Below are 23,862 nucleotides of genomic sequence, written 5' to 3'. Positions count from 1 at the left end.
TTTATCACCTGTATTTGGCATAGAGATGCGCACCAACTTTACTCTCAGTTTGGAAATGAGTAGAAGCTTTAAATTCATATAATTAGACTCTCCCAAAAAAATACTTATATCACTAGAATCACTGTTGATGGGATTCCAACAACCACAATTATTTTCCAAGTGACATATTGTTAATGTTATCTTGGGTAGCTGGGTTAAGCTTCTCTCCATAAGAAACCTCATGTGTTAAGCTAATAATTTGAAAGTTATTTAAAAATGTGATTATTTACAAAAGTCAATTGAGTTAGAAATGCAGCATTATCATAATGCTTCTATACACTATTTCTTAGAGTTTTGATTCCTTCAAAACAACCCTACATGAGGCCATCAATCGAAACTTAGGCTTCTCGTTAAGTTCAAAAATATCTGAGAAAGGAATAAGTAAATGTGTGAAAGAACAAAGATTCTGTTGGGATTTATTAATTATATTAATAAATTAAATGTCCAAAGGTAAAACTAGAAAAATACTTTTAGGCAGTTACAAAATATATGTTATACATTTGTAACTACCGCATCATTTGAGAGTACAAGATAGTAGATGACTCATTTGTGCGTGAGTTTTCCAGAAAAGAGGCCGCTGCAGATACTCCACAATTTAGGAAAGTGAATCCATGTAAAGATATTTTCTCTATCAATTATGGAATTGAAAATTATATACAGTATTAGTAGCTGATTCGAATATAAAATCTCTTTAATTTTATTGCCTCTGTATAAAAAGCCGTCAATGTAACAAAAAGACATCAACCACCTTATAAAATCACCAACAATTTATTGATTCCTATTACATCAATCAACTGTTATGGGGTCCACATCACAATATTTTCGATGCCACTATATATCACATTGGATCATTCACCCAAAAATCAGAAAAAATCCCAAATTTTTTCCAACAATCGCGATCAGAGGAACAGTAAAGGTGATCATTAACCACTTGATCATCAGATGATTGATTACCCTCTTCACCCTACAACAAAAATAACCAAAACGACATGCCACATGGCAACAACTTCTTGAAGGGACCACATTCAACTTAAAAACCCCCATGTGATGACATATTATTATAGACCCAGTACTATAGCGGCCAAATCTCGACAAATAAACCACATGGGTTTCAATCTCCAATTTATACATCCAACATCCAACGGTTCAGAACACGTTAAAAGCCAGCCGTATGGTGACAGCTACTTCTTTATCGTAAACTACGAAGTTGCAAAGAAAGACCCGCGAACCCGTGAAGAACTCAACCTAGTGGGCCCAGTTGAAAAAAGAATCAAATACATCCTTGAGTGGGCCCAAATAAGGGGCCCAGTTCTCTTTAGAAATAGTAATGGCTGCGTCTACGCTTCTGCAAAGGCTAACGGCTAAATAAAATTTCAAAATGGGGCATAGTCTTTTAAAATGGGGCATAGCCGAACTGTTCTCACATGACTTAAAGTTAGAACACGACAATGACGTTGAGAAAATTTATTGACCTAGTCTATTGGGGTTTATGAATTTACGCAATTACCAAATCCCCTTTAACAATTTATGAACATGTCAACCTCAATCCGAAAATTTCATATTTTTTTCTTCTTCTTTAAATTTCCAAATAAAGAACAATGAAAACAGCTTCTTTGGGATTTGTTTCATTTGAATACTGCTTTAAAAGTATTGGGAGAAATTTCAGAGATTGATAGTTGAGTTTAGGTTTAAAAATAAGAAGAAATAACTCTGTGAACAAATTACAGGGAGATGGTTGGAATCTTATGACCATTAAACGCTATAATTTTGTTGGTTGGGATAATATATTTCAGAAATTCAGATTGAATTTGAAGCGCAAGTTGGAGAAACTTTGTAATTGGCACAACAAAACTCTACTCGATTGATGATGAACAAAAATTATGAAAGACTGATGATGATAGAATAAGAGGTCCAGCAACGAAGAAATCAGAAGAGGGAAATTTTGTTGGTTTTTGGAGTCTCTCATTAAACCCAGAAAATAAGATATTTGGACCCAACAAAAATGGCGAAAAATATTAGAGCTTTATGTAATCCCAGAACATACATACCCTTTTTGGTCTAAGTGATTCACCGATCCCCAGATTGTTGTTTTGGAGAACTCAAAGGAAACAGAGGTAGAAGCTCAGGTGGGTCTGAACCCCTCGGAGTGCTCAAAGGTGATGGATGCAAATAAAATCCTTTCTCTGCAATCGCCTTCTCTTCTTCCCAAACTGCAGGTGAAGATGGAGATTCACTACTACTCGAGCACTGAAGAGAGGATAAAGTGTCGGAGCCAATTGGAGTCACCGGACTCGGAACCGGAGAAACGACTGAATGAGTTTGGGTTTGGATTTGGATTTGTCGAGGTGAGTAAGGTGGGCTTCGAAGAGAAGTGAGGCCGAGTTTGATTTCGAGCTTCCTCATGTTCTGTCTTCTCTCTTGAAGCTTGAAAGTTGATCTTCGAGGAGCCACAGCTTCTCCTGGAAGTGATGATCTTGGAGAGAACCTCGCTGGAAGTGTTATCGGAAGCTTTTCTTGCAAATCGTCGCCAGCACCTGTGAGTTTCTGCACGAGCTCTCTGAAGGTGTGAGTGTCTGCTTGAACGAAAGTCGTTGATGTCGACGCTGTTGTTGCAATTGGTGATGGAGGTCCTGTACCACTTGTGTTCTTTTCCATTCTCTGTACTTCAAGATTCTAGGGTTTTTTACACTTCACTTCACCCAGAGAGAAAGAGAGAGAGAGAGAGAGAGATGAGGAACATAGGTAACAGGCGAGCCCTGCCGTTTATATAGAGGGGAGCTATAATGAACTTGGACAAGAGGGAGCAAGAAGACCAGCAAGACTAACGTGAGAGAAAGTGGGAGGGTCAATGCACCGTATCTAGGCCTGGATAGCCAAAATCCGCCTCTGAATTTGCATTCGTATTCGTTTAAGGATGTCTGTATTCGAAAATTTTCTTACTGAAAAATATCATTCTTCATTGCTTATTGGATTGGATTACATCTGGATAAAAAATTATCCAAATAGAGTAAAGTATTAAACATATTTTCCTCTTAAAATGGATGATAATCGGATTCGGATACCAATAATCAGATAATCGAAAATAAAATATTATCTTGTTAGAGTAAAGTATTAAACATTTTTCACAAAAAATGATTGATAATCAGATTCGGATATCGATAATAGGTAACCATAAATGGTAAATTGAAAAAGAAAAAAAACTGACAATCACCAATCAATAATTCGGATAGTTTATCGGATCGGATATCCGATAAAGTTCTGGATTCGAATTCGGATGCCTTCTCTAAATTTCTAACGGATTCGGATATCGATTGTGCTAATTGGATTCGGATTCGGATACTGGTGTATCGAATTGAATCCAATCCATTTACAGATCTAACCGTATCGAATTGGATGTTGACCACCTGAGACACTGGTACACTTGGGTTGATGAGACTTGTGAAGCTTTTACAAGTTAGAAAATGCTAGTAAGATTGTGTGGGTGTGGATTATTTGTTGATGTGGTCTTAGTGAAATGTGAAGTAGTCTCTCATGTTTATATTATTTTAGTTTTAATATAGTTGTTCAATATTTGTATGAGATTAGGGTTGTGTTTTGGTATATGGTCAATATTGTCTAAGAAAACTGTCCCTCTAGATTTTGCTTATGGGGAAACTTTTGATATTGAGTTCCTCCCAAAGTAAAAATATCAGCAAAATTTGCCAAAATTTGTCCGATTCAATGAGCAAAACGAAAATGGGGTGAAATCAATTTATGTTATATATTGTCGGTTTTCTGGCGAATTGACGAAATATATGCGAAAATCGCTGATACTTCACGAAAATTGCTAAAATCTTCGGCAAAATCCATGGTCGTTGCTGCCTCATCCTCTTCTTCGCACTCGAGTTCTTCCAAACCTCTCCCCAAACCTGGCAATTGTACCCTGGACTACACTTCTAAAAATGTCGAACTTCACCTGAAAATGTGTATGCATCTCTGAAAATGTCAAACTCCACTTGAAAATGTTAGCAAACAATCAGTGAAACTTGTTGGTTCTTCAGGTTTCGCCAAAAAACGAACTGGCAAATCTCATCGGAATGTCGCACCTTGGTTCCTCCTTTATAGATTGATCTCTTGCTTTACCCCCCCCCCCCCCCCCCCCCAAATGTCTTGTACACACAGTGGTTGTAGCATATAAGGGTTCTTGTGATGGTTGAGTTTCACCTCAACTCTCAAGGCTTCATTGTGAGACACAAGTGGTAATTTTTTAGGTGAAAATAATGATTGTTAATTAATCACTCATTCATTATTCCATTGATTAAGTAATAGTTAAGCAAGAAACAAAAAGACATGAATCACTTTATGGATTGTCAACAGTACAAATCAGACAACTCATTATTATATTTAATTTACTGTTCATTGACAAATATAATCTCCATTATTTAATAGTTAATCACTCATTCCATTTAATTAAATCGATTAACCATTCATAGATTTTAATTGGTTACCTACTAAGTAGTTAGTTAAACAAGCACCAAACAGAGTGTCAGATCCGAGTTTGGAACCATGAGTACACTCTGGTCCCCCTTAAAAGTGAAAACCCTAAATTTCATTTCCAAGTTGTTCTTATTATTAGATATGATAGCAGAGAATCCTTACTTTAAAAATGCTTATAAGAAGGTCTTGTAAGCGATCATTTTCCATTAGAAATTTAGAACCATTCCCAACCCCTTCTCCCCTTTCCACCATTATCCAATCTCATCTCTTCTTCTCTCTGGAAAGATTTCCTTTTCTAGTGTAGCTTGCTTTGATCCTTGTGGAGAATCCAATCCAGCATTAGCTGAGAGTGATGACCGTTTCATTCTTCCTTTTTGTAACTTGGATTCAATTTGTCCACTTGGATACCAACCAAATAAAGGTGTATAACTAACAAACAGTATATATACTTATTCTTCCCCGGTTGGGCCAGACCAAATCTAGTCAGATTCCTGATTGTGACCCGGTCTGGAATTTGGTTCGGTAGGATTGGAAAACTAATTGAACCGAACAGTATAAACCAAACCAAACCAATCCAAACCACTTCCCTCCCATGATGAAAGTGATGGATACACTAATTCGTCTTTAGAACTGAAATCAAAGCAAATTAGGTATTAACATAAATTAGTTAAATTCCTTATAAGGTTTTCTTATGAAACTCAAATTAAGAATGAGTTTGGAAGATAGTTACCTAGAAGAAAAGGGAAATGCATACAATACAGAACAAAAAGCTCTATGTTGGGAGGAACATTTCCACTGGTGTCAAAAGACTCAAGAACACTCTACCATTTTTCAATTTTTCTTCCTCATTTCATTTACTCCATCTTATGTTTGTTAATATATCTTGAGAGGTTACTTTTAGTATTAATATTTAAAAACCTACAATATTCAAATGTGCTAATATTGCTTGATGTTCTTTAATCAATTTTGTTGTAATTAAAAAAAAAAAATGCTTGGATAGATTGAGTTGATATGAAATAGAAACAACATCTAATTAATGATAATCTAAACATGCAACATAGTATTTTTGTTTGTTGCGGGGGGGTGCCTTCCAGTGGGCACAAAACGGGACGATGGGGCGTGAGGTTGTGAGAAAACATGAGGAAAGAAAGCAAAAAAAAAAGAGGTGGATAGAATAATTTTTTTACATTTAAAAGGTTTATCATTTTCAAAAATAGATTTATTATTTTGTAAATTTACAAAAACAAGTCCCTAAATGTATCTGACTAAGAATCAACGATTTTTTACCCAAGGAAGAACAAGAACCCATTTGCTTCTTCTTCAAAATCCAATGTGTTTTCTTCCATTAAAGGATTAACTTCAAGAATAAAGAATTCATATACTCTAGGCGTGGATTAGCGTTTGGCGAGTTCAATTATTTAAGAAGGGCTAGATTATTAAGATTTGAAACCGAGTACAGGAATGGGTAAGGCTACTTACCATGAGCAAAAATTTCATTCAGAAGTGGCCAGATTCCGAAGAGTTTTCCGTGAAGTGAATGAGAAAGACATCCAATAGATCCTCATTTCTTTTCACATAAATTTATCCCTAGTTACTTTCTCATATTTCCATTCATATTTATTCTCTAAAGTCTTCTCTTTTATTCCTTATTTTCCTTCTTTTCATTCCTCACACCTCTCACAAACAGTGTAGGTGGTTTGGGAAATTTGGGAAAATACAACACACAGTTGAAGTTTTCCTAAATCTTGTTCACTCTCACTTTCTCATTTTTTTTTTCTATCTCAAATTTTCTGGTATTCTATTTAGAAAATCTTAGAAAACCACAAAGGCATGAACTAATTGAATATTTTTTTATTTTTTCAATTTAATTACTAAACCATTTTTTTTCTTCTTTCTGTTATCTAATTATTTAAGTAATAGTTATTCTGTATTTCTTTCATAATTTATATTTATCTCTCTCTTTCCTGTTATTCATTTTAGAAAAAACAAACTAATTAAAAGTTTTTAAATTTAATTATTTAACTAATTGAATTAATTATTCTTTTCTAACATTGTATATTTATATAGTTGTATTGAACTAATTGTTCTATTAGAAGAAAAAAAGAATTATTAGCTGATGATTAGGTGATTTAATTGTTACACATCTCAAATTTACCTTTCCCACAAATGTTTTAGTGCTAGGTTTGCTTTCCTTCGAATTCATAATCATATGTTTCACTTTGATCCAAAATTATTGAAACTCCATCAATAGCTCAACTATGCTGTCTTAAATATGATTTTGAAAATAATTAGTGAACAAGCCCTAAATATAATCTCTAGGATATTCACTAAGGGCCTGTTTGGTTACATGAGTTTGGAGATTTCAAATATTTAGAGATTTTAAATCTATGGAGTCATAATTCATAACATTAACTATTTGGTTAACTTGAATCCGTGGATTCATCTGTGATTTATGTGAATGCTTAGATATTTAGTGCTTTTATAATAGGGGCAGATTCATAAATCTACAGATTCACGTTTTTAGTGTAAAAAGATATTAGATTTCATGAATTCAGAGTTCTTCACAACCAAATGGGTATAAATCTCGCATTCATGAATACAGGTATTTGAAATCTCTAGATTCATGTAACCAAACAGACCTATATAAATGTTTTAACACTCATCAAAATCATTTAATCCTACAAATATTCTAAAAGTACAACGAAAGGAGGTGCATGAAAACTGCCACCACACTCTAGATAAACTAATTTTTTTGCGCCCTTTGCAAAGTAGTCTGCCTGAGAAAGTCTACAAGCACAAACTAAATTAAAAGAAAATTATGAAATATGGCTCAGGACTTGAATGAGGGCTTTGCTGTATAGAAGACTAGACCTGTATCTAGAAGCTGAAACAAATAAAGCATAGTTTGAGATAGAGAGGGTACAGAACCTGAAAATAAGCACGAATTTCAAACATTCTAAAAATTCCAACAAAGAGAACTCTAAGTGGAGTAATAAAAAAGCTAAATATGGTCAACGCAGAGCTGTTCTAGTGGTTGAAACCAACACCTTTTAGTGAAGAGGCCGTGGGTTCGACTCTCGCTAAGGCATATTAATATCCCATCTCCCGGCTTAATAAAGCCCCTTGTAAAAAAAAGCTACATTTGATTAAAGCTTCTAAATTTGTAGTCAATAAATTCCACCCAATCTGCTAATGGGAGTTGTTTGTATCAATTCTAAGAATGGTTGCTCTCCAGCAACTTTGAACCTGTGGACAATGAAGTATATATGAGGTGAGTAGAGGATTCAACTTGTGACAAACATAGGTTGACCTTTTCCCATTCCAGTTGGTCCGAGGAAGATGATGGACACTCTCATTTGAGGGTAAAGCTAGGTGATGATATGCAGTTTTAACATTAAAGATCCCACGCCTTGTTTCCGTCCACACCCAGAAGTCTTCCGTGTCCAAAGAGAGGATGAGAGGGTTTGGATTGCTTTTTCCTAAAACTAGAGTGAAAATAGTTATAAGCAAAAGCCTCTTCCAACTTTTTCTAGTCCAATCCATGAGATCATGCACCAAATAAGGGTTTTGTGAGGTGAATACTCCCAAGGGCTCAACTTCAATGCTATACAATTAATGCAAGAAAAAAATCGTCTGCAGTGTAAATCTTCTGCAATGCACAACGGTGCAGTTTCTCAAGACGCCACGTGTAAAATATTTATCCTACGGTTGAAATCGTCGGAGACACATTTCTCTAAAATTAAATCCGGTTTCTCGGGTTTACCTTTTGCGCCCCAAAGAAACACTTGAAACTTTCTCTCTGTAAAATTTGTTCATATCTGTGACAGCAGGTTTCTCTGATATGCTAGTTCGGCTTAGCTTTTGGGATTATCAGTTAGAACAAGAGAGCTAGAGAAAATCATAGCACAGGAATGAGTTGTTGAAGAAGGTATGTACCTCAAGAAAACATCGTTCTACCATATATCTCACTGCCCTGTTTACGATGTATTTTCATCCACAGATTGAATCGGATTTAGAAGCTGGAGATCATAGTCAAGCAAAAATTTATGGGCATCGACCTAGGCAAGAGGTGGCGGATAGGTCGGTAATTGGAAGGGAGGATGCATTAGGTTGTAGCCAGAACAGTGGATTGGGATCTTTTCACTTCAAACCCATGGCTTAAGATATTAATCGACGGTGTTTTGAAGGAAGGAAGAGAAATAGGTATGCTTTTATCTTGATCTGTGGGTTTTTTTTCTTAATTTTTTGCACTAACCATGTAGTGCAGTGCAGACGACTTGTGGAATCAAACATAGAAAATAGAAAAAGTAAAAGGATGGAAAGAGTAATAAACATTAAAACCCCAAATTCAAGAAGCAGAGGTGTATTTTGTGTATAAATAAAGCATACGGATGCAGAAGAAGTTCAGAGCTGTTGGTTGTTCCCTTGATATTGGCTATTCAAGTTTCTGTATTGGCATTTATTTTCAACCTAACAATAGAAGATTTGCATCAAAAGGATTTGCTTCAAGATTGTAAAAACAATGACGGATTTTCTGTTAATATTTGTAGTAAAGATGGATTTCAACGACTTGGCTTCTTTATGTTCTACCATTAACCTGAAGAAAAATAAATAAATAATAAGGGATTGCTTCAGACAAGTTCTTTTCAGGGACGAGTTTTAGATGAGTTTACACAGTGTTTCAAGTGTTTTGTTCGGGCATAAGAGGTGAACCCGATAAACCGCGTATAATTTAGTGGAATGTGCCTCAGGAAATTTCAACCGTGGGATCAAAATTTTACAGGTGGCACCTTAAGAAACTGCACTGTTGTGCCTGCAAAAGATATGTACTGCAGACAATTTTTTCCCGCACAACACTCTGTTGCGAACGGTTGACCGTCTATTTCTCAAAAGTGTGAAAATACATTTTTCGAAAATAGAAAGTCGAGATCGAAATATTGGTTGAGATCGAGATCTCGGTTCAGGTGATATGCATTAATTACACAGCACACAAGCAATTTCTGAAAAAACGAGATTGTGGTTTGGGATCCATGCATCTTTGAAAATATCCGTGCTCAGACCATTCTCTATTTGTCGCATCAACCCTTGCCTAAGGGCAAAGGGGGGGGGAAAAGGGGGGAAAAAAAACAAGGTCCCACATGGGGTGAGGGAAAAAAGGAAAGAAGTTGGAAAGTTCGGGGGGTCCCACTTTTTACTTTTCCCAATTTCCACAAAATCCCACCAAATATGGGGGTTTAAAAAATGGGAAATCCTCTTTCCCACCCCAAGCAACTAAACACTCTACCATGGATTAAAGGAAAAGTAAGAAATTTACACATTTTTCAAGAATTTTCCCACCCCTTTTTTCCCACCCCACTTTTATTCCAGCAAACAAACGCAGCCTAAGAGTCTCCCTGCCCGCCATTATGCTTTTCCAGCCCTACGCAGCCCCTTGGAGTTGGGGCCTGCAGGAAAGAGTCAAGCTTCAAATATTTGGCTTTTATAGTTCTGGCCCATAGGGGATTAACATAATAGAATCAAGCCCGGCCCATTTAGGCTTTTATATGGAAACTATCGGTGACTTTATAAAGGAAGGCTTATTTCAAATGATTTGTCCGAAAAGCCCACAGCCCATTTCAATACCCAAATATGTCACGCATCGAGCTCTCAAGATTTAAAAGTGAGAATTGAATGTTGTGAATTTAATGCACAGTTCTTGCTGCCAACGAGATCGAAATTACGACGGAGATTGTGATCTCGACCATCAATCTTACAAGTGGTTGAAAGTGCGATGAACAGTTGAGATCTAAATCGAAATCTCGACCGTTAGCACAACACTGAATTTCACCTAGAAGATTTGTGGGTAAATGGTTCAACCGTAAATTGGGATACCAACCAAACATATTCAGAGTGATAAATTGGTATCATTTAATGTGATAAATCGGCATTTCAGAGTCACGGATGCGATTTTCCAAAAATAAAAGTCAGATGCGATCGCCATGGATCAGAAGGCCCTGATGTTTTACACGTGACAAATACTTTTCTTTTTAGTAGCAAAAATACACATTCAATGGTTTGATAGATCAGTGGAATCCAACACGTGTAGGTTTTCTCTGTCGGTCCCCCGGATCCCTGATCCATTGTCGGTTCTTTCTAATAGATAATCGCCATTATATAGTTAAGAACAATTCGACGAGCTTAGCTGGCAACGCGTGACTGGTGGAATACCTCTCTCGGCCTCTCGGGCCAACTTCCTTTTGCACCGTTCTCTTTCTCTCTCCCTTTCAAGAAAGCTACGTTTTCTGCAATTATTTTTTCCCTGTTGAACTTGAAACGATTACTGCAATTTTCTTCTGTTCAGTTCAAATCCCAATCTCTCCATTAATTCCTTCCGTCACTGCTACCGTTCCCACCGCCTCGAATTGCCAAACCCAGGCACGCCAAAGTCTCTTTCTTTCACTTTCTGCTATTAACTTATTAACTTCTTAACAGCATTTTCAGTGTCAGAGTTTCCGGAACTGAACTCTTGAGTTCTTTAACTCTTATGTGCTGAGGCTTTGTTTCTTCTTTTTTCTTGCTGCTTCATCTCCTTCTTTTCACTTCTTACTGCGTTTGAGTTTTACTGTGAAGTTCTTCCATCTAGCTCTTGAAAAATGTGGGTTTTGTTTGATTGGTGGCTGTGGTGGAAAAACTGGAGAAAATCTTCCAAAATCAGATCTTGTGTTTCTCCATAGTCTTTAGGGCTTAGAATAGCAAAATCACTTTCACCATGCATGGCTATAGTAGGCTTGGTAGTGGAAGGGCTTCTTCACCAGGGTCTTCACCGACAAAGACCACCACTGCTTCTCCCCCTTCTTCGCCAAAATTTCGCCATTATCGCAAGAGCATTGGTTTTGGTCCTCGCGGCCCGAAGGTGCAATCTGTTGGGGGGTGGTTGGCTTACATTTTCCTTTCCACGGTTCTTCGCAGACGAGGCCTTCTGCTCGTTGCTCCACTTGTGTACATTTCGGGGATGTTGATGTATATGGGTTCTCTGAGCTTCGAAGGTTCACCTTCAGGGGTGATTGTTGATCACTCTCCTCCTCTTCCTGGTTCAACTTATCGTAGTCCTCAGGTTTTTGAGTCGCTTTGGCCTTTTATGCAGCTTGATGGCAACCGTACCTCCAATGCTGTAAGCATTTCTCGTTTGCTTAACTGTTTTTCTTTCCATATAATGTAATTGTTTTGCACATTGAAGTTCATTTGATACGGAAAGCTTTTTTCTAGATGGATAGCTTATGAAGAAGTGTTTCGAGTTCTATGGTATAGAAAGGCATACAGTGAAGAAAAATTGTCTAATTCATGTATTTTAGCGTATTGGAAACATTAAAAGCTTTTCATTCCACTCTTCCACTCCCTCGATCTCAAGGAAAAACACTACAAAAAAGGAAACAAGTTCGAAGCTTCCTGCACAAATCGCCTTAATGAATTTAATGCTTATTTATTGTATCATGTTCATCGCTAGGAAACCGCCTAGGCTTGCTATTGTTCTAAACCTTTTGCTAAAGCCTTGTTATTATAAATGCATCAAGATCCTTTTATTTATTAAATATATTCTACTGGAAATAATTATCCAAATCACACATCAGGTCACATGGAAATAAAGGGGATAGAGTACTTATCTGAACTGTAGACAAACCGAGTGGATCAGATTGACAATAAACACCAAATTCAGCATCATGAGGTTAGCAACCCTGAATAGATGGGGTTGACTTGCAAAAAAGCCATTCTCCTTAAGACTATAGATGCCTTTATGGTGCAAATTGGCTATGTGAATAACCTCCAAGAGAAAAACACATCTTGAATATGAATCTAGTGATGCACATCAATTTCTACACCATTGAGGGTGTGGTGGTTGTATTCAGTTGCATAAAGGGGACTAAAAAATGAAAAAGAGGGTTTTTTCACTACGTCAAAAATTGCTAGAAAGACGTGGCTTGCATCATCTAGATTTGACATTTAACCAAATCTAGGTGATTGACTAGATTAGCTTATCTACTGTCAAAACTGTGGATCAGGTATTAGTCAAATCAAGTAATAACCAAGGTCTAAAAATCTTGTTTCATTTTGGTGTTTTAGTCAGCTCAAAATATCCAAAATCCTGAAGTTTCATCAAAATGTGGTATTTTTTGGCTAATTTTGATAGGTCATTTTGGCGGGTTTTGGCCAAATTAAGGCCAAAAATTTCATGGAACTAAAAGATCATATTGCTAATATAGTTACCTAAATTGGTATCTTGGATTTGTATCTTTGATTGGTTGTAAACAGTTGAATCCTGACGCAAATTACACATTTGTACATTGTCAGGTACTAAATGACGTAAATAATAAGCAGCAAGTTGAACTAGTAATGATATAAATCATCCAAACATATTGTCAAAGATTCATATTAATTAAGTACATAACTTTTCAAGGACATCATCATATTGATCCCTCCCAAAGTTCTAATACAATTGTTTGTAATTGGTTAATACTAATAATAGCTACTATGCTATCTAGGATCGATGCCGATAGAGCTGGTGTGCATATTTCTTGAGTGTAGGACATTTCATAGTTTGCAAGAAGAAACGAGTGTTGCCTCCTCTTTGATGTGAACATTGCATTATCATTATATTGGAAGTACAGGGTACAAGTAATATGATGCCATTGGTATGATGTACAGCTGGTGGGTGATGTTGTCCATAAAAGATTCTTCAATACGTTCCTTTATGTGGGAGTTGCACTCAATTACCAAAATTTTCGATTCTTATTTCTACTGTGTGATTATAAGTAGTGATCGCACCTAGGTTTGCTTCCAGCAAAAATAATTTTTGCATGGGCAAAATTTGGAGACCAAACCTTTTCTCTGTGAACATCCTAAATACAATCACATGGCTGGTACCATGAGGGATCTTAAAAGTCTTATACAAATCCTCTCTTCCTCCATATCTGCACCACCACCACCAGCCAATAGAGACTCCTTTCATGCCACTTGAATGGAACATTTTAGCCTCTCAAAAGCTGTCATCCAACAATGGAAAATTCTCACACAAGTTGTCAGCTTTGATATAAAAAGGAATTGCTTATCCTAAGAATATCTAGGATTAGAGTCCTGTACATGTTGTAACTTTTTCCTTTGATTGTTGTCCAGATATTCATGTCACTGTAAGTGATGAGTTGAAGGAAAGTTGTTACTCATCAGTTGAATTGTTGCTTCATGTGTAGGTTTTCCTTTATTTCCTATTGCTGAAATGAACTCGGAGTTGAAACCTAACATTGACATTTTGCAGTTAATGACAACATGGCATCGAAAATTACATCAGAGTTGGAGACCGTGTGTAAACCAAAGCTTTTCCCAAGCAGGTTTGAATGTTATGGAGAATATTTGGAGTTATGTTGATATTGATTAGGCGTTCATCCATCAAATTTTTAGGTTGCATACATGAGTGACCTTAATTATTTTGTCCATTATTGTCTTGCAAGTGTATTTTGAGGTATAAGTTGCTTACTTCAATGTTTATGTTTATCTTTACCTTTGATGACCTCTATTATTCTTGATTTCTTGTTTTACATGGGAAGAGAAACTTATAACCTCTTTAATGACTGAAAAATAATGTGTTAAAAGGTAGCATGATATGAATATGATATATTGGGGGAAAACTGAAGGTCTCCTTGTTTTATTTGAATTTTCTCTTATCGACACCCCTCAAGGTGTCAAAGTCAAATAATTAGTAACTGCAAATTTGTCCTTTCAGTATCACAAATTTTTCTCCCAATGAGGCTAATAGTGTCAGTTCACATACATGAAAAATGTGCATGCCAGTGCAACATTTCTCTAATGACATAATTATGTCGCTTTTATTATATTTTTGAAAACTCTTTTATACTCCTATGTTAAAAACTATTTGTGAATAAGACACGGAGCAATTAAACGAAGAGGTCTAGTTCTTATAATCCTGTAGAGGTGTCCTTCAGACTCTCTCTCTTTATTTTATTGCATTATTATCACTTCTATTCAGTAGCCTTTATTCATGGTGTTTTCAACTCCTATCCTTTTGGTATGCTGAACTTGCAGCAACATAGAGATTTGATTTATTTTAAGCATTTTTGTAGAATGTTTGGCTGTGCTGGCCTAGTCATGGATTTGGGGTCTGCACTTGAGGTGGTGTCTGTAGCCATTGAAACATTCACTAGGTAAACTTTGGATGTCTGTAGGATAATTAGTCTTTCAACCTATGGGCTTATCTGAAGGGGGTTGATGATTATAAAATGTATAATTTGGCTTCAGCTGAAGAGTGTACGTAAATTGTGAGAAAAACTGTCGGTTCCTTTACCAGTTCATTTTCTGATGAATTTTGTGGTGACAATTGGAAGACGTTGTATCCCGACGAAATTTGAGAAATAGCAGCTATGGCAAGAGTTATGACACTTAAGAAAATACTGGGGCCATCAATTAGGAAGAGATTACAAATTTGGAGATGGATACGTCCTATGTGAGGAATTTCACCAAAGGATTATTCTATTTTTGTGGGTGTCCACCATTATATGTAGCTTTCAGTGTCTTAAACATTAAATTCTAAAGTTCAGAAAAAAAGAAGGGGGGGGTTGGCATATCCAACGCACAGTCGTACCATATTGGACAATGAATTGATAACCGGGACCATCATGGAGGGGACCCACATTAGGACAGCCTGCTTGGTAGCGAAGCCACAGAGGATCACGGCGCCGCTGTGAAGGGGGTGGCTCAGTATCGGTATCATAGTCAACATCTGATAGAGCCATCAGGCCAAATTCTTCCGGCACCTGGTCGGGAGGAGCAGTAGTAGCAGGTGTGGTATAATCTCCAAATGATATGCTATGTCGGGCCCGTGAGAGTTGCCGAACCTGCAACTGTTGAGGGACCATTGCTGCTAGAGGTGGTGGTTGGTGGATGATCCATTCGCGCCCGTGAACTACTTCTTTGGCTAAGCCAGGTAAGATACGGATTCCATGGCTAGCACAATATTCGGCTACCTCTTGTACATGATAGTTGAAGGAGACATAGCCAGTATTGGTTAAGTGGCCAACCAAACTCTTGGTAATGAGCAGATTTCTTTATGCTTTTGGGTCCCAATCTTCATAGCCCTTTGTCTGAATCACAAGTTGGATATGATCGTAGAAATCATGGATGCTTAATAACATATTGGGGGCCAGGTAACACAGCTGTGTACCTTCTGAAAGGTTTACTTCCAGGGCTCCAATAATGTTGGCATCACCCACTGACTCGCGTATCCTGAAGGAGTACAAGACTTTGTGTCCCAATATGCTTTCTATGCAAGGCAACTAATTTGATCATACACAAGCCCAGATGGATGTGTTGCATACCTGACCCGATTAGTGCATTGTAACTTTGGGAATTGATCACAGGTAAAATAACTTGTGCAGCAGGACCAATGCAGAGAATTTGTTCCTTTGAGTAGTGCTGGTAGACCTTGTGTCTACTTTCATTTGGCATGGCACTGTAGAGAACTTCTGCTGGCACCATGTTTGCATGTTGTTGTCGTGCGAATGCAAGTTCTTTCTCTGGATCTAACTGTTGCTCAAGGCTGAGCTGGTATTTTTGTGGGCGACTGACTGATCGTCGCAGCTGATGAGTAAACTGGCTACGCCACTGGTAACTTCTGATTTGATCCTCGACTTCCGATGAAGGGGAGGTACTAGATTGCCCTTGCCTCATGGATCGTGTATCTGAGCGACGTAGGCTCATGGCTGCAGCTTAGCTTTCTCAGCAGCAAGAATAGTTGCTGGGTCTGTGAAACCATAATAAGCCCCTTGCTTTTTCTTTGGCTTCGGGTTGCCCAAATGGGGGTCCTGAAGTTGTTTTTGCAGTTGTTCGATGGGATTTGCTTCACTGGGAAGAGCTTTAGCTGCCTCAAGAGTCCGGACCTTCTGAGTTAGGTCAGCTACTTGAGCACGGAGTGCTGCGAGATCCTCAGTTACAAGGGTGAGTAACTGTAGCAGGACGTTGTTCTGCTTGATGATGATGGATCCCGCAGAATTAATGGGAAGATCTGATGCTTTTGAGAAGCCGACGGCCGGTGGATCTAAAGATTCAACTGCTCTCAAGGCGTTGATATAACTTGGTAGGTTGGATGCACTCATCCAAGCCGCTGTTGGACGGTTTGGAGGCGCTGGTTCACTTGAGCCACTTGCTGGGCCATGTTTGCCAACGTGCGAATGACAGAGGCAAGTGTGTCGCTGGGATAACTCTGGAGGGAGCGCTGGTGTTCCGAACGGAACTTAAGCAGTGTCTCCTGTAATTCTCGAACTTCTTCAGTTAAGGATTTGATGGTTGTAAGAATACCAGAAGAAAATAAGTGTAAACGTTCGTGAACGACGGCAAGATTGTGACTGATGTCAGAAAGCGTTGGAGAAGGGAGGGTTGCTAAATCTAGGTAGTGTAGGTGGGTTCCGTCAGTCTGTGTTTTCCAATCGAAAATGATAGCCTCCCACCTTTCCATAAAATACCATGAGTTGTTGGGTCAAAGTACGATCGGAGCGTTCCTTGGTTACCTGGGCTTTTGCCAGATTTACTATTCCCGCAAGTACTTCGCCGGATGGCCTCCTGCCTGTTGGCTTTTCCTCTTTAAGGTTTAGTAACCCTAAACTCCAGCTCTGATACCAAAAGAAAACCCTAAGACCGAAACCTTAAACCCCCTCCTTCAACCCCAAATATCGCGAATCTCATGACATTCAACAGAAAAAGTGATTTTGAAAGTAAATTCCCAGAAATTCAACCTATAGGAAACCCTAAACACAAGTGTTCTCATAGGTTGGCGCAGTACACCAATTACTTACTCAAAGGGTGCTTCAGGGATGAACCTGGAACCCAAGTAGATCCTCACTTACAGGGCAAGCTGTCGGGCGCTACTCTTTTTGAGAGTTGTCCTATCGGACTGCATTCCGATTACCATAACAACACTGTGAGGGAATCCTGAATAATGACTGAAACAGACTTAAGAACCCTCTACCCAAATTTAACAACCCCGAATAGTCTTACTCACTCATATCTAAAAACTGAATACTAGATTCTTGATTCATGGAAAGCTTACACACTGGACTGGATTTACAACTTTGAACCCTGAGAAAGGAAGACTTGTTCCAATATTCGGAGGATGCCTTACTATCTCAATTACAAGCCTTTTTATAGATGCGGGATACTGAACCCGGGTGCGCATTGGGCCCCATCGTCGGTTAGCATCTTATTCATAAAGTGATGCTCACTAGAGGCATGTGACTACATGTCACACCAAAATTTAAAAGCAAACAATACTAAAGGCATGTGACTACATGTCACGCCAAAATTTAAAAAGCAAACAGTATTAAAGACATGTGATTATATGTCACGCCAAAATTTAAAAAGCAAACAGTGTGGACAGCAAACACACACTCATGGGGGAGTCCCATAGTCACTGCTTTAGGTGAGTGCGGCCGAAAGTGAAGATGCCGTTCTGTTTTACAGCTGCATTCGGTGCATGTCTGCCATTAAGCTCGTGAATAGCTTTTCCTGTGCCTCAAGTTGCTCGCCATACCTTTTGAGACTGGATATTGTACGACAACTCAAGGTAACAGTCTAGAAGCTACCTCCTCTTGCCATCCCTCCAGCCACGTGTTTTATCATCATCGAAAGTGACGGTTGCATGGAAGGATGGGGTGGGATTTGTAAATGGAAAGCATTCAAAAGGGGACCCCCGAGCAACAAGAAAGGATCGCGCCTACGCATCAGGTAAATTTCCTACTATCAAATCCGCTATTGATGTGGAGATACATGCCTGCATGAATTCCCTGGAGGCATTTAAAATTCATTATTTGGACAAGAAGGAAATCACAGTACGGACCGACTGCCAAGCTATTATTAGCTTCTTTGATAAGTCGTCCAATCATAAACCGTCACGTGTCTGATGGATCAATTTCATCGACTATATAACGGGCTCAGGGGTGGTCATGCAATTCGAACACATTGATGGTGCACAAAATACTTTAGCAGATAAACTATCCTTGTTGTGTTGTCTCCTCGTCTCCATTCCTGCACCAATATCATGGCACGATAGCGAGGGTACCAACCTGGCGGAGATGACAGTGGTGACATCACCATCGGACGTGAGTTTGGGTCCAAGGACATCCTCATCCTAGAAATACAAGGAACTCCAAACCCTGTGTTCCTTAGCCCTGGAAGAAATATGGCACAAATCAACCATTACACCAACCTCTGCACTGCAATGGTACCACCTCCCGGCGGTGGCATCAGCTGGGCTCGACAAGATGAAATTAGGTCGGAACTCATCGACCACGAGCTCGAGATTATCTGAGATGTCCAAAATGCCCTCAGCACCTTGGTCCATGTTCACTCGCTCAAGACGTACTGGTGGACAAGGCACAGTACTAGGGACAATTACTGGGGTGACACGTTGCCCAGTCTCAAAAGGTATGGCGAGCAACTTGAGGCACAAGAAAAGCTACTCACGAGCTTAATGGCAGACATGCACTGAATGCAGCTGTAAAACAGAATGGCATCTTCACTTTCGGCCGCACTCACCGAAAGTAGTGACTATGGGACACCCCCATGAGTGTGTGTTTGCTGTCCACACTGTTTGCTTTTTAAATTTTGGCGTGACATATAATTAGATGTCTTTAATACTATTTGCTTTTTAAATTTTGGCGTGACATGTAGTCACATGCCTTTAGTATTGGGGGGGGGGAAAAAAAAACCAAAACCCCCCCCCCCCCCCCCCCCCCCAGCATCCGAATCCGCCGATTACTAAAGGAGGGGCCTATGGACTTTTACAATTATCCGGCCGATAAAATACCGAAGACAGGAGCACAATGCAAACACAAGGAAACAAAGAACCAACCCCACAAAAAAGGGAAAGAGTACGGAGAACGTATTTATCTATATTCATTGTCATTGAGCATACTTTATCAAGAGATAACACGATCCGCTGAACCGCCAAAATCCGATGGGGCCGAATATAGGATGCGGAATGGTAATCACATCCGATCCGAACCGATCCGTACACCCCTAATTGTTTGCTTTTAAATTTTGGTGTGACGAGGCACCCGGCCCACTCTGGATAAGATGCTAAAAAGGCTTGTAATTGAGATAGTAAGGCATCCTCCGAATATCGGAACAAGTCTTCCTTTCTCAAGGTTCAAAGTTGTAAATCCAGTCTAGTGTGTAAGCTTTCCATGAATCAAGAATCTAGTATTCAGTTTTCAGATATGAGTGAGTAAGACTATTCGGGGTTGTTAAATTTGGGTAGAAGGTTCTTAAGTCTGTTTAAGACAATTGGAAGACGTTGTATCCCGACGAAATTTGAGAAATAGCAGCTATGGCAAGAGTTATGACACTTAAGAAAATACTGGGGCCATCAATTAGGAAGAGATTACAAATTTGGAGATGGATATGTCCTATGTGAGGAATTTCACCAAAGGATTATTCTATTTTTGTGGGTGTCCACCATTATATGTAGCTTTCAGTGTCTTAAACATTAAATTCTAAAGTTCAGAAAAAAAGAAGGGGGGAGGGGGTTGGCATATCCAATGCACAAGGTTCCTGCTTTTAGCAGAATTTGAAGAGGGGTTAAATGCGAAAGTTCAACAAACATGAATCCATATTTATCCGGAAAAGAAAATGATGGAAAATGGTAAGCTTCAGTCAAATTGAGCCAGATACTTCAATTTGCAAGATGAAACTTCTAGATGGGTGGGGTAAAAAACAATCTTCATATGCTGAAAATGACAAGAACTGAGATCAGTGTTGCGAGAATATTTGGAGCTTCAGTGTCCTGCAACTGAATTGATGAATAAGGAGGTTCAGTCTGCTTGCTCTGGAATTTTATCACGTTGAACTCTCCCAAGGATGTCTCCTTTTTTCTTCTTCTTCCTTTCCACTAAAAGGTCATTTGTAATAAGCCAAAATGTACAAAAATATGAACAATGTCATCAGGTTACAAGGAACCTTCACTCATTCCCACAACATCAGTTGGGTGTAACTCTTTCTAAGGATGTCAAAATGTCAAATGCAGGTCAAATTGATAATTTGAGTTGGTGCATGATGTGGTCACATCAAACTATTCTATTTTGCTTTAAAAACCTGGGAAACTTAAGAGACTGTCCTAATCAATTGAGTATCCAACAATCATGAAACTTAAGGCTTTTGGTATACTTGTAAAGTAACTGAACCTCAAAAGTTTCACCTCAGTCATTGTTGGATTCTATTAGGAGTCTAATAAGAGTTTGTATAGGAGTTAAGTTAGAGTTTGTATTCATATAGAATTCTATTCCTTGTAATATTCTACTTTCCACTTAATTATAAATAAAGGGCTTGAGATCATGGATCAGTAAGCCATTCTACTACAATCGTTTATTTCTACATGGTATCAGAGCCTAATCTCGATTAGGGAATTAAGAAAAAAAGAGAGAAGAGGTCGAACTTACCCCTCGCCTCTCTTGCTATCTCCGGAGGGAAAAGGATCGAAACCCATCGTTTTTCTAACGATTCTTCAAACCAATTGAGTAACCATCGAAACTCATCGCCCTCTGTGATATTCGACCGCCGCATTCAAATCGACAACACCAAGAACGAAAAGAAGAAAAGAAATAGAGAAAAAGATCGGCACTCCATCACCATCGAGTTTTTTGGAACGATATTCGAATTTCGGAACGACCCTCACATCGAAGAAATCTGCTTCAAACGAACGGAACTGGACTCCTTCACACGGCCTTCAGCCAGCCGCCATGGCATCATCGCTTCACCATCGGCATCAACGAGTCTTATTCACCCACCGCCATCGAACCGGGTAACCCCTTCTAAATCCCGCCTCCCTTCTTAAGCGCCCTTCTAAAACCCATTAGCTGGCCCTTCCAAAACCCATTAAGCCTGGACCAAACGGACCATATTTCTAAACCATATTTTGTTCCCATAATTAAGCCCACCGAACCAATCCTATTTATATATATATATATATATATATATAATATATATATATATATATATATATATATATATATATATATATATATATATATATATATATATATATATATATATATATATATATATATATATATATATATATATATATATATATGATGTTTCAAGGGTTCATATTTTTCGGAGTTTATTTGTTTTAGTAGAGAGAGAGAGAGAGAGAAAAAAAAGGGAGATTTGATCATATCATTGTTTGGCTATTGCATTGTGCGACGTTTTAGTTTCTTTTTTTCACAAGGTGATCAAGAACTGCAGACAATTTTTTCAACATGGCAACTATCGATGGTACTCCCTCCCACCGCCCGAACATTACCCAAATTTTCATCCCTTTCGGTAAGATTTGATGGGACAAATTATTTGATTTGGTCACGATCCGCTTACTTAACTATTCTGGAAGAGGACTTGTTGGATACATTACGGCACCACTATCAAACCTTCTACCACAGGCGTTTCCCAGGAAAAATGGATCTCGAATGACTCTCTTATTATGTCCTTTCTCTTGAATTCCATGATTCCAAATATTGCCCGTGGATATCTATTACTGATACCGCTGCCCAAATCGGAAGGCTACTACCGAAACATATGGACAAGGTTGGGGAATGATGCACAGGTTTATGAGCTACGAAAGAAACTTCATGAGACTACCCAAAAGGAACCGATGTGGCCCACTATTATGCTGAGTTGCGATCTCTTTGGCAAGAGTTGGATCATTATGGGGATTATCACCCCACTAATCCGAGATGATGTGGCGACTTATAAGAAGCATATTGATAAGATTCGAGTATATGACTTCTTGGGGGTTTGAACGTGGAGTACGATCAGATCGAGTACAAGTCTTAAGTCGTTCTCCTTTCCTACACTAGAACAGTCTTATGCTCTTGTTCAGGTGAGGAAAGTCGTCGATTAGCCATGCTTCATACTCCTATTTTGGAGAAATCAGCTTTACGCTGTTGCACTAAACTGATCCGGCTAAGGAGATTGTCAAGTGTGAGCACGTCACAAACCCTATCATACTAAGGAAAATTGTTGGAAACTCCATGGGAAGCCTCTGATTTTGAGAAAAAAGAGCACGGAAAAAGGAAAATCGAAAGCTCATATCTCTGAGACAGTTTCCACAAGACCCTCTGCAGATGTTGGTCTCTCACAGGAGGAGTTAACTTCTTTGCGACGATCTGCAATCTTCTATGCCGGTACAGCCTCTACCACCGCTTCCTCTACTAATCAAACCAACTCCTACCTTGCTACTTCGGTAAAACTTTTACAAGCTTCCAAGTTTCAGTTTCTACTCCTTGGATTATTGATACCGGAGCCACAGATCATATGACGGGTTTATCCTCTTTTTTCTTACAATATTCTCCAACTCCGGAAAGGATAAAGTTCGAATTGTGATGGCTCCTATTCTTCCATCTGCTGGAAAAGGGACCATTCAACATTCTCCATCCCCTGTCTTTGTCTAAGTTTTACATGTTCCCTCTTTCTCTACTAACTTGCTCTCTATCGCCAGCCTTACACATGACTTAAATTGTAAAGTGACATTTTTCCCATCTTATTGGCCTTTCAGGATCCGGTAACGGGGAAGGAGATTGGACGTGGTAAAATAGACAATGGACTTTATTTGCTCGAGCCGATTGAAGGATCTACCGCTGACTACATCTTCTAATCGAGTCCAGTCGGAATATCGACCTTCACGTGGCACCGTAGGCTAGGTCACCCCCTCTAGGAACCTAAGAAAATATTTCGATTAGTTTCTTCGAATGAGGATGATTTGGAAGCCGCATTTTGGGGACTGTTCTACTTATTTACCTTCTCTTCATAATAGAAAAATATCCTTATGTTAATTCAACCGATGGTGGGGTCCCGCGACGGGTCTATCACGCATAGGACTGTTACATTGATTGTCACTCGCTTACATGGATTTATCTTTTAAAACAAAAAAATGAAGTTTCGATGTGTGATTTTATAATATGATTAAAACGGCTCAATGCCACGTGAAGATCCTGCAGGACAATGGACAGAGTATATTGATGGTGAATTTCAAAGATATCTCTCGACTGCATAATACATCGGACTAGTTGCGGATACGGCTGCCAAAAGGGTGGTGAAAGGAAGAATCGGCATCGAGATAGCGTTCTAATGATGCAGAAGAGAAGAGAGTGATGCTATCTAGACAGAATAGGATGAGAGGATACGGTAAATGTCCTAATGAGATTAGAGCGTTATTTCCCCAAAGGGGATGCGGGAGGAAAAAGAGAAGCGAGCCTAGCGCAATGGGGTAGACCGAAAGGGACAAAGTTATCACCTCTCCAAGAAACCATTGATATG

The 23,862-nt window shown here is 38.8% G+C and overlaps 2 protein-coding genes across 2 annotated transcripts in view; one reads left to right on the top strand and one right to left on the bottom strand.

Moving 5' to 3' along the window:
- Window positions 1–789: 789 nt before the first annotated feature.
- LOC149021342 (VQ motif-containing protein 31-like) lies at window positions 790–2,823 on the bottom strand. Its single transcript, XM_089147105.1, has one exon. It carries the CDS (start codon window positions 2,692–2,694, stop codon window positions 2,107–2,109), a length of 588 nt encoding a protein of 195 aa, XP_089003231.1. The 5' UTR covers window positions 2,695–2,823; the 3' UTR covers window positions 790–2,106.
- A 7,889-nt stretch (window positions 2,824–10,712) lies between these two features.
- LOC149021341 (O-fucosyltransferase 9-like) overlaps window positions 10,713–23,862 on the top strand; it is a 57,249-nt gene continuing 44,099 nt past the window's right edge. The window contains exons 1-2 of the mRNA XM_089149588.1: window positions 10,713–11,665; window positions 13,802–13,874. Coding sequence (XP_089005714.1) covers window positions 11,264–11,665; window positions 13,802–13,874 — 475 coding nt within the window. The 5' untranslated portion in view covers window positions 10,713–11,263. The remainder of the gene's footprint in view (window positions 11,666–13,801; window positions 13,875–23,862) is intronic.

The sequence above is a fragment of the Hakea prostrata genome, chromosome 3, assembly GCF_041222555.1.
Source record: "Hakea prostrata isolate BN-2017 chromosome 3, UWA_Hpros_2, whole genome shotgun sequence".
Classification (NCBI taxonomy): domain Eukaryota; kingdom Viridiplantae; phylum Streptophyta; class Magnoliopsida; order Proteales; family Proteaceae; genus Hakea; species Hakea prostrata.
Note: the sequence above shows the minus strand (reverse complement) of the source record. Positions and strands in the feature narration are given on the sequence as shown.

Excerpts from the sequence above, each read along its gene's own strand:
- LOC149021342 (XM_089147105.1), bottom strand. The coding sequence starts at position 2,694 with ATGGAAAAGAACACAAGTGGTACAGGACCTCCATCACCAATTGCAACA.